The 15,033-nt window shown below is 40.9% G+C and overlaps 2 protein-coding genes across 4 annotated transcripts in view; one reads left to right on the forward strand and one right to left on the reverse strand.

The window, feature by feature from the left end:
- The window catches only part of atp8a1 (ATPase phospholipid transporting 8A1), a 149,749-nt gene extending 147,288 nt beyond the window's left edge, over nt 1-2,461 (reverse strand). For all 3 annotated transcript variants that reach the window (XM_076292132.1, XM_076292131.1, XM_076292134.1), the window contains exon 1: nt 2,155-2,461. In XM_076292132.1, coding sequence (XP_076148247.1) covers nt 2,155-2,203 — 49 coding nt within the window. In that variant the 5' untranslated portion in view covers nt 2,204-2,461. The remainder of the gene's footprint in view (nt 1-2,154) is intronic.
- Nucleotides 2,462-7,887: 5,426 nt separating this feature from the next.
- Nucleotides 7,888-13,316, forward strand: grxcr1a (glutaredoxin and cysteine rich domain containing 1 a). The gene is made up of 4 exons (XM_076292730.1): nt 7,888-8,295; nt 10,555-10,794; nt 10,877-10,942; nt 13,137-13,316. The coding sequence occupies exons 1-4, from the start codon at nt 7,888-7,890 to the stop codon at nt 13,314-13,316; spliced, it is 894 nt and encodes a 297-aa protein (XP_076148845.1).
- Nucleotides 13,317-15,033: the final 1,717 nt, after the last annotated feature.

Here is a 15,033-nt window from a genome sequence, read left to right on the forward strand (position 1 = left end):
CTCTCTCTGTCTCTCTCTCAGCTCAAGATAGGTCACATGCAGGACTGTCGGACAAACACGGAAGGGTTATTGATTCCACTGTTCTCAGAAGTGCTGGTGCAGACAAATTGGATACTTTTTTCCTTCCAAGTAGGTAGAGGTGGGTATAGCCTCAGCTATAACCCAGTGGAAAATGAAACGCTTGCTCTTTTGGTAAGAGTGGGGGGAAAAATGAAATGAGCTGGGGTCGCAGCCAGTGGTTGGGGTGATGGCATGACGTGCTGCATTATTGATGGAGCTCTGATGACCGTGACTGCAGCGCTGGTCAACACAATTTCTCTGTTCAATCTATGGCTTCGTTCAATTATTCATTTTCGCAAGCCTAACATACGCAATATATGGGCCTATGCATGCATGCTCTTGTTTGGTTCTTATTAATGGCAAGGGCATAACGATTGATTACTTTGTCTAGCCCCTGCTGTTGCAGGGGGATCCAATTTATACCTTCCCTTTTTCATTGTGGGGGAAACCTGATACCATGCAGTTCATAGTGCACTGAAAGCAGACTTCTGCTCATAGTGCACTGAAAGCAGGCATCTAGGCGATTTTTGTAAACATCCTAGACAACTAGGATGGATACCACCCAAGACACTGGTAACTGTGAAAGTACACTATGCACACAGAGCGTAAACTCTAGGCAATCTGCAGGGCGTGTTGCAGGGGTAATTCTGCCACATATTTCACAATGCTTTTCAGTTCATGACAGCAGAATGAGGCTGGGCATTTGGGCTGTTGCGTCTGTGGTGTGGGATAAATCTAGGAAGTCCTGGTCGGTGTAACTGAGCCCCTGGGCACACCTTTTGACTTACTCATTATTGTCCATCAAATGTGCATCACTGTTTTACACATTTAGTGCTATAGTCTACACATTCGACCAAATAAATACTGGGCTTTCACACACCATCCATCATCACTGCACAGACGTGGTTTAAAAGGATCAGGGACGGCTGCAGACAACCTGTGTAGAGCAGCCATCACTGACCAGCCTCTGTGCCAGCAGCAACAAAAAAACAAAACGACTGCGGCCACAATTAAATAAGGAGGAGGAGACGTATTACCGCTGCTACCCAGCATTAGATTGGCTTTATGGACATGGGTGGTCCTTTTCTCGTGTGATGAAGCAACTGCAAACTCCCTGCGCCTTTGCTCAACACACTTCACTTGAGATGTCAAGCCAAAACACCTCCATAAATCCTCAACTCTCACTTCAACAGATTGTCAATGGTTGTGCAACACATGCAAAGTAGTACTGCTTGTCATGTATTACGTTTGTTTGTAAAAGTGAAGTAAATGTTTTCTTACAACTAATGACACTTGATCACATCTTATGTGGTCGACGTTTGAAGTTATACTAAAGTGTTTCAAACACTCAATTTGCATTCCTCCATTGCCTCCCTACACGAAAGGCACGGCGCCAACTGTCAGAATAACATTCTGACAAGAATAACAATTTAGCTAACTTGGATTGGCTAGCTGGAAAGCTAGCACAGCTTTGTGCGAATAAAACTGTCATCTTGCTGCCGTGCCCTTATGCTTATTTAGATTACACATACCACTATCGCACATCTATCTCCCTAACGTTATCGCTTGAACTCTAAATTTCACTAAAATACAGCTAACGACTGAGCAGTAGTCAATCCACCGAGAGTTTGAGGTTAGCTGGCCAGGTCCATAACGAAACGATATCTTAATATTAACTCATCTCATGAGCTCAAAAAAAAAAAAACTTTTAACCGACACGATAGAATTGGCTTGACTGTCAACACTAACGTTAACGTTAACCTGGGTCGACAGAAGTGTGACATACAACTTACTAACCTGATATGCTGACACGAAAATACGACATACTTAACGTCATTCTCAATGTGTTCGAGGACCAATAACTCTAACTTACTAGCTAATGTTAACTCTTTTTAGCTAACCAAACCATACACAAACCAGCACATTGTCTCCGCTAACAGCAGCTAACGTTAATCCTTGCTCCTCACAATAACATAGACAATATAGGGCGCTATACGGTGAATGACGAGTTAAAAACTGCCTTAAATAACACACTGGAGTGAGAGAGAACACGAGCATTACTGTGACTGAGAAATAAATAGCACATTGCATTACCTTCCACGCGGGACCGGAGGTCGGACACATTTCTTTGAACAGGCGGCATCTCCCCAACACCGTAGCCCACAGAGCCGAACGATGGCACCTGTCAAACGCGGCTTGCGCTCTTTGCTCTGTGTCTCTTATTTTCCCGTCTAGGAATTTCAGAGCCAGTCTTCGTCAACATTGAGTATTGGTGCGTGTCTCGGGCAAACACATTTAATTTCAGCAAATGTGCATCGTGTCTTACATTTAAAAAGTCCAGTCCTGTTTAACGGGGTCTGTATGTTTACCCTATATGAAAAGCATGGGCGCACACTTGCAAGGATCGATAAGAGCCTGACAAACTGAGAGAAGAGAGAGTGGTGCCGCTTCTCAATTTGGGCTATTCCATTGCATGACTTCGGGGGGTGGTAGTGGTAAAGTCATCTATCTAGAATGCATTTGCTACCTTTGACAGCAATATACAAGATTACATCGTATGAGTTATTATTCAAAAATATTCTCATCTAATGTAAGTAGTTTTACATTCATTTTGTTACGAAGGTTTAAAAAGAAGTTGTTAACGAAACCCCCTATGTCAATTGGCAGATGTAAAGCTCCAGTGGAGATTCCCTGCTGCAGTTCATTGTGTATGAAGGGAAATGGTGAGGGGGGAGCAGTGACAGTCCTCTATTTCTTTATTTCTAGGCCTGGAGCAGTCACGACTATGTCATTTCCGACTTAGTTAACCAATATGGCATGATTATCAGTCAATGTTTCCCGATGTTAAAATGTCAGATAGTGTTGCGCAGTGAAACGCCCATTGCTGCCATAACTTGATTTGAGCCCATTCAAACTGTTGCTGTTCAAGTTCTTCATCGTGCCAGGATGAATGAGTAGGCCAGTTTCTTAACACCAGACTGTAGGCTAGGCTACTATAAAATCTGTAAATTCTACAGATTTGTTTTAGCATAGATGTTTATTCTATTGCAGATTGAGGGGACACATTTACAGTAGCCTATGGGGGAAATAAATAAAAATTAATTAGAGACACAATCATAACACAATTTTTGCTTTTGTCTCTGCATTCTTCAGACCAGACATTGGGAAGCACTTTATGCCATTATTTCATAATTTTCATTTTTCAACAGAAACTGCTAACCGCACCTCTAGTTTGTTGCCAATTTGTATTATGTCAGATTTTCCAGTGAACAAAAGCAACTATCCCAGTTACTTAGTAATTTTCTGCCTCCCTGTTGGCTGACATCCTGCACACATTGCATCTCTGGCATAAACAGATTAAATATTAAAAGGTAGGCCTCATATCATGCCGTATAATCAGTTACTTATTTATTTATCTATTTATTATTAGAATATATAACGAAAGGCTTTCACTGCATTCAAAGTAGCTGACCAGCATACCCTGAGCAAACAACCCACGCAAACATGATTCTAAATGTTGAACATGAATTGCTTGAAAAAGCAACTCAGTAAGGCCAAAAGGGATGGATAATTTTCCAAGATTTTCTTTCTCTTTCTCTCCTCCACCTAATTCAGCATCAGTACGCCACCACAGGGATTTGGGTCTATGGCTCCTGAGGTTGCCTAGCAACAACGAGAAGAAGCCTGCCTCCCTGATTATGTATGCGGTGGTTTTATGTTTCGGCGCATATCAGTCTCTAAATAATGATTCAACCATTCAGATTCTATAGCCCCCCGATCCCAACACACACACACACACACACACACACACACACACACACACACACACACACACACACACACGCACACACACACACAATTTCAGAATCACAGAACAAATACATCTGAAACTGACACAAAGATAGCCTAAACACTCAAACTTTACATATTTGTTGTCAACATCACTGCATTCATGTGACTTATTTGCAAGCACGTATCTGTCAAATTATGTTAAATTGTATTGCATATCCTAGGCTATGGGTGCAGGCAAATTATGTTGAATTGTATTGCATATCCTAGGCTATGGGTGCAGGCAAATTATGTTGAATTGTATTGCATATCCTAGGCTATGGGTGCAGGCAAATTATGTTGAATTGTATTGCATATCCTAGGCTATGGGTGCAGGCAAAATGTGAAAGAGAGCTGGTAGCAGACCGCACTGCATTGATTTTTTTCTTCTCTCTTCAATCACAGCACTGTTGCCCAAAAAGCACAGATTTTTGACACTGTTTAAAAATGATGGCTCTTCCAGCCATAAGCCTATCAGCCAAATATATGAATGTGCTGCATTATTTGCCTATACGCCTGATATGAATAGAATGTAAATCAGTCCTGATAAATGATATGCATATGTTGTCCAATTCACTCCTGGGACATAAAAAACAACCATTTCTCTATCTACCATGAGAGCAACAGCAGTATAATTGAGAAACAACATTTTAATTGGTTGTGAAAGACATAATATGAGTAGACAATTATGAGTCATAAGTCATCATGAGACATCCATGCCAATTGCTCTTCTTGTCACATGGATTTAATTTAACAACAGAAGCATGATGAGTCGCTGCCTTTTGTTGTCACAGATTATTTGACAAGCATTTTTTGTCCCACTAAATTTATGTTTGATGCCATTTCACATGACTGAGGTTAAGAGTTTATGAACAACTGACCTGAGCCAACACAATGGTGAGATGTAGCAAGAATGCATCTTTCTCAACCCCCAACCCCTCTTACCCAAGTCACTACTATTTACACCATTTTAAACTCTGTTTGGTTAGCCTCATCTCCAGTGGGCTGATGACGACAGTCTAGCGGTTTTCGTCCATCTGGCTTCTCATCTTCAACTCCTTGGAATGTGACGCTGATCGGGATCCTCCATTTGTAGTCTGCCCTCTAGTGGAACAGCAAACCTCCCATGTGCTCCTGGTGTCCTTGAATACCCACAAGACAAGGGAGGGAATGTGTACACAGTTGAAATTGTCTGCACTTAATGGGAGCGTCATACATTCTCCCAAAGGCTGCGTTATACATGCTTTAAGATGAAACTCGATTTGGATTATCTGTAAAGGAAATATATCTGTGAAGCATTTCTTTTGTTCTTGATGACTAAAGGCCTTGGCTGCACAATTAATTAGCATACAAACTTTAAACATCCTGATCTCATTGAATAATTCCATGTTTGTGATCAGTTATGTATAATTTTGAATACTAATCACTTAATATGCAGGACTAATTAGCTGGTGTGCAATTCACTTGGGCTTTCCTGAAATATAAAAATGTTTGCAAAACATTTGAAACAGCAGTATAGAAGTTTATACAAATGTCTCTTGATAGATGGACTTTGCAGAGCACAACTTTTCCTTAATTTAAGCAATCGTTATTTTCGACAGTCAATAGAGCAGTTTTCTCATTGTTCTGTGTTGTTCAATACTATTTACTTATATCCTATTTTTTAAATAACAGGGTTAAATGTTAATATTATTGATTGAATATCATAGCAAAAACAATGACAAAACAAGTGAACACAATTACTGCTTTATGAACACATAATACACTATTTATTCATATGCAGTCATTCATGTAGTTGGTGAATAGGTGTGTGGCAATATGCACGTTGAGTGCTTGGAGGAGAAGAATATAAGCACTATATAAATGTAATCTGTTCGATTTTTGCTCAAAACAAGGTGGTGTACAATATAATATGTACAGTATAATAATAAAGGAGTAAATAAGAAACACATCAGAATACAGTTAGAATACCTCAGAATTCCACAAATCCATTTACCATTTACCTATAGTCACAATAGTCACTCTCATAGGCAAACAAGACATCAACTCAGTGTGTAGATAGAGAAACATATACAGCTATCCTTTGGTATTAGCTTGCCCAGCCAAGTTCACTAACACGATGGGTCATGTGGTGGTTTCAGTATGACAGTGAGTCATGCACAGGACACACGGATGGTAACCTGACACCTGGATTAAAGAGCAGCACATTTCAGTGGCCGCAGTGTGATAATACATGTACAATATAGCTGGGGATGTGAAAGGACAAATAGGAGATACATATACCCCTGCATGCACCAAAATAGGGGTCTGGAGGGTATGTAATTGGGCCCATCCATCCATCTCTATGTGCGTCTGCTCACATAACTTACATTTTCATAGGAAGATAAATTATGCCTAAGGATAAATCTGCCTAAAGATGGAAGTATCCAGGTTTTTTCCACTATCTTTAATGATTAATTACAAGGACATGGTGCTGCCGTTTCTTGACTGCTTTTTCCTTTCATCATTTCATCAGTAACAATATACATTTTCATCCATACATTGTGTTCCCTAGGAATCAAACCCTGGATCTTGCTGCTGTTAGCACCTTGCTCTTCCAGTATGTCTGCCACTAAAACAGAGCAGTCAAATATAGCCTATGTCATTGCTAAACTGTGACAATCAAGTTAAGGGTGCCTGGTATCCGCTGATAACTGCTGCAATCAGATAATGCAGTTATGTGGGGCAACTGCAGCTGATATGGCTCGACACTGGAGGAAGTTAACATACGAGAGTCAGGTGTTCACTCTACAGTCATACACAATTATTAAAGTCAACATTTGTGATTTTTTAACAAACACGTCTATGTCCCACTATTTATATTATGTAATCCACTCAGTCATGAAAATGTATCTAATAGTGCTGGCAAAGTGTCATCTCGTGGGGAAAAAAAGACATTCATGTTCTCAGGCACACAAACAACCTGCTTATAAACACGGTCCACACACAGTCACAGCTGTTGTAAAAGTATTGTGTTTCTGTAGAGCCATTTTCATCACTTGCGACAATGACAAGGTGTAACGTCTCTGCAGCGGACGTATCAAAGTGGCACAGCAGATACACAATACAGCGCCGGTGTTCCCTGCTCTGCTTCTGCCGTCCCAGTGAACAGATGCCCTAAGCCCCAGTCTCAACAGTACCGGCTGCTCAGCCTTCCCACAATGCAAAGGGAAGGGAAATGTAAACCGGTGGATATGCCCCTCCACAACCATTTGCCATGTGTTTGTTTATGCTCGTTTGCTTTTAGGTCGGTGTGTGTGCACTTGGCAGTAATGCTATTTAAGGCCTTGTTTGGCTTCATGTCTCTTACCATTATGACCACTTTAAAGGCATATGAATTTCCCATCTAGTGCTACGTGAATGGTCTTGAGGGCCTCACTTGTGAGTTTCTGTTTTAAGCAGAAGTGTTTAAGTGCTTTCCGTGTTGCAGAGGAACTCTCCGTTTGTCCCAATTTGAGTCTGGGATGGGACCCCAATTTGATGTGAAAAGAATGCAAATGCATCTCTTAGATCCACAAACAAAATTAAACATTCTGCATAATGTCCCAGCGGAAGACAATGTGGGCCTGTTTCCTTTATCTGTTTCACTTCAATTACACACAGAAAAAAAATAGGTGAACAGAAGTCTACCCCAAAGCTGTAGTGTAGAGAGTGAAAAAAAACTTTGTGAAATGTTATGAATTATTCAAGAGGACTATCAGTTTCCTCTTGGTTGGCTTTCTCAGTAACCATGGTAGACGAGCATACATTATTAAGCGGTTGGGTGACTGGCAGAGAGGCTTCTAGTTGCTCTTAGTCGTTCTCAGAACTGTGTTGCCTTCTAGAACACACACACGTTTCTGAAGGGGGGCATGGGGCTCTAAGAGAGAATGACATGTTCTGCCTAATTTGAGGGCGAGGGGTTAACAGCAAGGTACAGCAAGGCAAAGCTGGACCATGTAACTCGTCCTGTGTGTTCCAATGGAGGGGACGATGCTGACCGCGGGGGAGGAGAAGCCGCAGAAGCGGGTGAGGTTTCGGGTGGCGTCGGGCCACAGCGGCCGGGTCCTCAAAGAGATGTTCAAGGACGAGGGGCCCTCGGACTCACTCGACTCCGACTGCACCAGCAGCACGGACCTGGACCGGGCCAGCACCCCCTCGACCAGCGGTGAGGCCATGAACGGGCACCTGTTCGGCCACCTGGGCTCGGAGCTGGACGACAGCGAGAGTGAGCCAGACGACCTGCTCATGATCACTGGCGGGGCCAAGGATCGCACGTTCACCACCAAACGGGTCAACATCCTTAGTAAAAACGGGACCGTTCGGGGTGTTAAACACAAAGTCAGCGCTGGTCAAATGCTCTTTAATAACCTTACCAAAGTCAGCGGGGTAAGTTGCTGAACCACTCACTATCCTCAGAAACCACCCTTGTCAAATAGCTGAAATCTATATTCTACCTGGTTTGTCAACTTGCAATGTAAATCCGAACTGTCAGACTAACTCAAAACATTTGAGGAAACTAATTACCGTAACATTTATCATTTATTTACACAATCAAGTTAAACTAAAACAAATTTTGATTTGAGTACCAGTATGTAGATTTAAAGTGACTTAAAGCAATGAAGTCAATAATATCAGTTAATTTAAGTTAATTTGGCAATCATATCTTGTATTTCTCACAACTGCAGAACGGACAGCAGACAGTATATGAAATGCCATCAGCAGACATAGATGTACAACACAGTTGGGCAATAAAGCCTAACCTGTGTAACATGTACAGGTGTACTAATCAGTGCTACTTGACGAAGTAAACAATGTCACCTAAAGACTCAGTCAAGTTTTGTCAGTGGACTTCTCCATAGTGGTTGCCCTGACCATACTCCATGTCCAACATTGCATCCGTATTTTAGAGCAGCCAACAGGCCTACTGTCAAATGCATACCCTGACAACTATATTTGATTATTTTTTATGCTTTTAGCAAAGGATCATAGGAGTAAATTCCTCAGAATGACTTACACTCTGAGTTGTGTTATATATTTTGTTTAGGTTGACGGTGAGTTTTCATATTATAACCCATGGTGAGAATAAACCATAAACCATGTCTAAGGACAACCTAAAGACACATTTCCCAAATTATATTTACATTTTAGTGTAACTAGCATTAGCAAAAACATATTAAAACTGTCGAAAACACCTATAATTAAGTTAGATGATTTTAATGTTGTTAAATCATTATTTCGAGTTAGTTTGGCTGTTTGGGTTTACAGTGTGCCTTAGCATAAGGTGAACGTTGGGGTATTCTTTTTCTCTCTAAGTCATCACCCAATCTCCAGAGACTCCAGGGAGAACAATATAGTAGGGGGGCATATCTGTCTCCATCTCCCTTCTCTTTGAGATTACAGCTTTTGTAGTGAACGATCTCTCCCTTTCATAATGGCTTGAGTTGGTGATTGGTTACAGGGACTGTCTCCTTCTTTGCCCAGGCTCACCCAGGACAAATGAGCCTTTAAAGAGGACAAGGTCACTGTATAATTAAAGATTCATGATGCATTTCTTAAAGTGTTTCAGGCCTGATAATCAGGTTAATTAATTCTCATCGTGACTTCTACTTTCTAGTAACTCCGGTTCTGGTTCTCAGCGGTAAACTTGCGGAGCTGGTGGTTACCTGCTTTCTGTGTGCCAGTTTGCTGCCAAATGAGTGAATATTCATTTGGATATTTGCTTGCAGTTCAGGAGATGGTTATGGTTATGGAATTTGGCAGACGCTTTTGTCCAAAGTGACATACAAACACAAAATAATTTAACAAGGAACAATTTAAAATGTTGGTCAGACTACATAATTAAGGAGCCCAGGAGCTGTCATTGCAAGATATTTTTGTGTATCGAGAGAACGTGCGCTCATATTACTAAATTTAGTAACATTTAGTAAAACGTGCACACGATTTAGTAAAACGTGCACATGATTTAGTAAATTGTGTGCACGTTTTACTAAATAGTGCACTCATTTTACTAAATTGTGCTCTCAATTTAGTAAAACGTGTGCACGATTTAGTAAATTGTGCGCATGTTTTATTACATTGTGCGCTCAATTTACAACAATTAAAATGAGTGCACAATTTAGTAAAATGAGCCCACGCTTTTTGGATATATACCAAAAAATACCTTGCAATGACCCCTAGGGCTCTGTACATAATAAACAACAATATCAATTCAATAAATAGCCTAATGAATGTTCAAAGTTTCTGTGATATAACTGTGTGTATGGGTTTGTGTAGGCCTATAAATATATATAAATCAAATATACTCTACCGTATCTTTTCTCTTTACTCTGACTAAGAGTGTAGAAAAGAGAGCCATTTTCATTGTGATGATTTAATTCAGTGCCTGTAGTGCTAAGATATTCTTTGGGCTCTATGTGCATTGTGTTCAGAGAGAGCTCTGCTGGAGGCGTGTAGTCCAATTTAAAAGCTGGCACTGTTACAAAGAATAACAATTACAAATGGTCATTTACAGGCAGTACCGCACACCCACAAGGAAGAAGTGCCCACTGGCCTTTCTTGTCTTACATCATCATATTACTAAAAAAATACATCCGGAATGGTCACTTGATCAAGAGATGAATTGTCTTTTCTGTGTCCATTGTTTAGCCTGACATGACAGTGGAATTTGGGCGGATTATCATCTACACCACCAGCTTCCGTGTTGTCAGGACAACCTTTGAGCGCTGTGAGCTTGTGCGGAAAATCTTCCAGAACCACAGGGTCAAATTCATGGACAAAAACATTGCTTTGGACAGTGACTATGGGAAAGAGCTGGAGGAGAGGTGTAAGCGTGTGGGAGAGCCACCATCCCTTCCTGTGGTCTTCATTGATGGACAATACCTCGGGGTACGTTGTCCAAATCTTTGATGTTTGATGGATTGAATTTGAATTCTCTCTGAACCTCTCTGGTTTCTTATAATTTTTTTAGGGGGCTGAGAAAATATTGGCCATGAATGAATCAGGGGAACTTCAGGATCTTCTGACTAAAATTGAGGTACAAACACATCACACACACTTTTTGCCAGTTTTCCATAAATGGATGGATTAGTATTAGTATTAGATGGATGGAAGCCTAGTCTTAGACTAAAAGCTTTTATTCAATGAGATAATCACTGGATTTTTCTTTTAGTCTACAACTGGGCTTAATCCATGTACGGGAAACTGACCTTAAATTAATCAACTTTATGTTTATGTTTATTTCTCTAAAAGGAACAGTGTACATTAATTAACATGTTCATTTAAATTAGCCATGCAAATGTACCAGATGTAGCCATAGCTGTTTTCATCTGCAGTCACTGGCAGGTTAAGGCTAAAAAAGAATAAGAGGAAACAGAGACAACTCACAAGCACACTCACAAGCACCCAAAAGTACAGATGATTAAAACAACACAAACATATCCTTATGCAAAAATAAAAGCATTTCGTATCAAATATACATATATATACAGATGCTACACAAAACACATATGTAGCACTCTTTGATGCAAATGCTTAGTGGTATCATTGCGCCCATTGCATTTAATCATTAGCAGGCAGGAGACACAGGAGGTTTACATGTGAGGCCATGATCTTGGTTGGTACTGATGTGGTGGCACAATCTTCAGGTTTACATGTGAGGCCATGATCTTGGTTGGTACTGATGTGGTGGCACAATCTTCAGGGACACCACAAGCATCCTGAGCCACTGAGAGGGATGTTGTGATGACCCCATAATGCCAACTTCTCAGTGACCTCAGCGTAGTGCAAGAAAACAAATGACATCACTTTTGACGGGAGGCTAAATGACTCATATTGAACAATAACAAACAGTCACGCAATGTTGCATTGTGTCTGTATGTCAAACAAGCCTGCAGAATTCTTATGACTGTCACAAAAAAATGTTTAATTCTGATCACCTGTTCTGGTCTACACAGGTTATAGGCTATACTCTATAGCAAAAGGGACAGTCAACATTTAGGTTCATTTAAAAAGGTACAAATATTCTGAATGACTCACTCAATACAAGACACAGCGCAGACCACCTCCACCTCCAAGAGAACACAGCCATTATCAAGTGGCATGTTAGATATATGAGAAGTTGCTTTGCTTGACGTTAATGTTTATAGTTCTTAGCAGACACTTTTGTCCAAAGTGACTTACAATGACATCAATAAACAGTACATTAACATTACTATCAACAATTTAAAGTAAAGGCATATAGCCTTAAAAGAAAATATTGGTAACAGACTAAATCTCACAGAATAATAACAATATTCATAAACATACAAATCGCTGCTCTGTAAGGAGAATTAATTAGCTATACCAGATTCATGTCATGCGACTCTTTTTGAAGATCCCAACACTATTGTTAGAACAAAAGTCTTGAAGAGCATTGAGTGAATCAGTCCACCAAAGAGGAATCACAGAAGAAGAGTCAGTGTTGTTGTTAGAGTTAGTGTTGTTGTTAGAGTTAGTGTTGTTAGAGTTAGTGTTGATGGCTTGATGTATCGTGGTGTCATGGGCCAGGTTCCTGGATATGGATAGAGCGATGTCCTAAAAGAGAACATCAATGAAGCATCTAACTGAAAAAGAGCTTTTAGTCTAGGACTAGGCTTAATCCATTTCCAGGAACCTGGCCCTATAAGTCTACTCTATGAAGTGGCAAGCTCACTTTATTTTGATGAAGGCTACTAAAATCTAACAAGAAAAACCAACCCTTGCAGAACTGCTGAGATAGATTTCACTTTGGGCAGTTTTCATACCACCCAAATACATCTAGTGGAGAGTGTAAATAGCAGCCATGTCATATGAATTATAGATCAGTGAACTGTCATCAATTATGAATAGGCATCAATAAATGGCCATAAATAATAAAAGGCTCAGATATTGATTCTATAGCGCAGGAAATCTGCATGGATCATTTCAGACAGGAATGCAGACTTTAACTGAAGGAACTGGAGATATCACAGATGGTGCAATCTCTTTGCATAGGTTAGTAGAGATGTTGTTATTTTTACCCTGTCAATGGAGTAACAACACACTTGGACAGTTCTTGGATGTGAGGTGTGAACTACTCAATTATAACATGCACGGTGCCATAGTTCTCAATGCAGGTGCTAACAGCTAAGATGTTTTATTCATGACCTGCACACGAGCGATCAGTTAGTCACCCATGGGCGTCATGCCCGTGCACTCTGTCTCCTCCACAGCGGGTGCAGCACCCACACACGTGCCAGGCTTGCGGGGGCTTCGCCTTCGTCCCGTGCCCAATGTGCCATGGCAGCAAGATGTCCATCTTCCGCAACTGCTTCACGGACAACTTCAAGGCCCTCAAGTGCACGGCGTGCAACGAGAATGGACTGCAGCCCTGTTCAATCTGCTCACTCTGACTTCCTGCTGGTCTGACCTTCGCACAGACTTGGACGAACTAACTCGGAAGGAAGGGGCCATGCAGTCTCAGTGGACAGAGGACATGTTTTTTTTTTTTGTGATGAGCCACCCATCTTTGTCTAGGCCTATTGGTATCCATTTTGTAATACATTTGAAGACACTAACTTTGAAATGTTGAGGCCAATTCTCTTTCTATTTTGCATTACAATTGGTAGTTGTGCCAACATTGTCAGTATGAGGTCTATACTGAAGCTTCCTGTGTAACAGCATGAAAATTGTTTTATAAGCATTTGTCCTCAACTAAGTCAGATGATATGACTGTTAGTAAGAACAATGTCACCTTCATGAAATTCCTTAATGTCTTCTTCAGGCTCTTCCCATAGCCATTTGTATTCCTGCTGAATAGAATAATTCTATTGTGTGACCTTTATAGGCCCTTTTCATAGCAGACATTCAATGTATAGCACTGTCGGAGCACTGTAGATTCAGTAGTGAACTTTCATTGCTTTATTTAAAGGTCTCTGTATTTTGGACAACTGACCATCAGGTTTTTGGAACTTAATTGCGTATACTGTGACCTGAGGACACAGCGATCCAGCCAGCTGACTGGACACTGACAGTGTTTCATAATTAATCAGCCACCCACAAACTTTTACTGTGGGTTTACATTGAATTATTCAGGCCATGGGGAGTAGTAGGGTATAGGGATCACTCTGCTGTAGTAGCTACATAGCAGCCCCAGCTTCCCTTTCACTGAAACATCTGAGACTTCAACGGCAGCAGGCAATCCACTGACACTTCAAACTGCATCAGAAAGCAGCCCAGCCTTTCAGGTTTACTTCAGTTTACTTTTTTTTTTTTTAAATTAACACCACTAAAAAGTGTTGTGTCAGGGTGTTTCCCTGAACCCCATGCTTAGTTATGACAAGGAGATATTCCCAGCCTATATAGGCAAAGGGAGTTATCCTTTTCAACAGGAAATTAACCCTTAGCCTAAGCAGGAGCACCCAGTGCTGAAGGGGAACATGCCCGGCCAGATCAGGAGAAAGGTGGAATGATGAGCACAGAGAGGGAAAGACTAGTGACAGCTAAAGAGACAGAGGAGAGGAGGAAAACGCAGAAGTAGATGACAGGGTAGGTTTTTACACAAAAATTAGTTCAAATTTCCAACTGTGAAAATATTTTATTTAGATGCACAGGTTAAGTCAATGGTTGTGAGTGTTAATGCATAATTCCGAGAAATATGACTGTAAGCAATTGGAGCCATGTTGGAGACATCTTGAGGGTGAAGAGGAGCTCTGCGCTATCATAGCCCTGTACAATGCTGCTTGATCTGGATTCCACAAGGCAGCATTGTAAAGAGGCTAAAAGCAGAGAGCAGTGTTCAAGGCGGTAATATTTATGTTAGCTACCCTTTCAGTCTTCCTAAAGAAAGGCCATCGGCAAAATTCACATTCAAGTCGATGACGCCTATAAGTAATCATAACAGGTAAACAAAACCACAGTAGGCTACAATAACAAAAAACTGTTCGATAGATACGCTAAATAAAAATCTTTTGTGATGGACAGTGTCAGTCAAATGACAGTCAATAGCGCCCCCACTGGACAGCTAAATAGAGAGAGAGAGAGAGAGAGAGAGAGACGAGAAATTGGGAGATGGGGAGAGGGAGAGGAGGGGAAAAAATACACACCGTAGTCATGTTCACACGAATATCA

Source organism: Alosa pseudoharengus, unplaced genomic scaffold (assembly GCF_046254945.1).
Source record: "Alosa pseudoharengus isolate Yale_2024_CS ecotype anadromous, Long Island Sound unplaced genomic scaffold, YU_APseudo_1.1 YU_APseudo_1.1_scf_19, whole genome shotgun sequence".
In the NCBI taxonomy this organism is placed as follows: Eukaryota; Metazoa; Chordata; class Actinopteri; order Clupeiformes; family Clupeidae; genus Alosa; species Alosa pseudoharengus.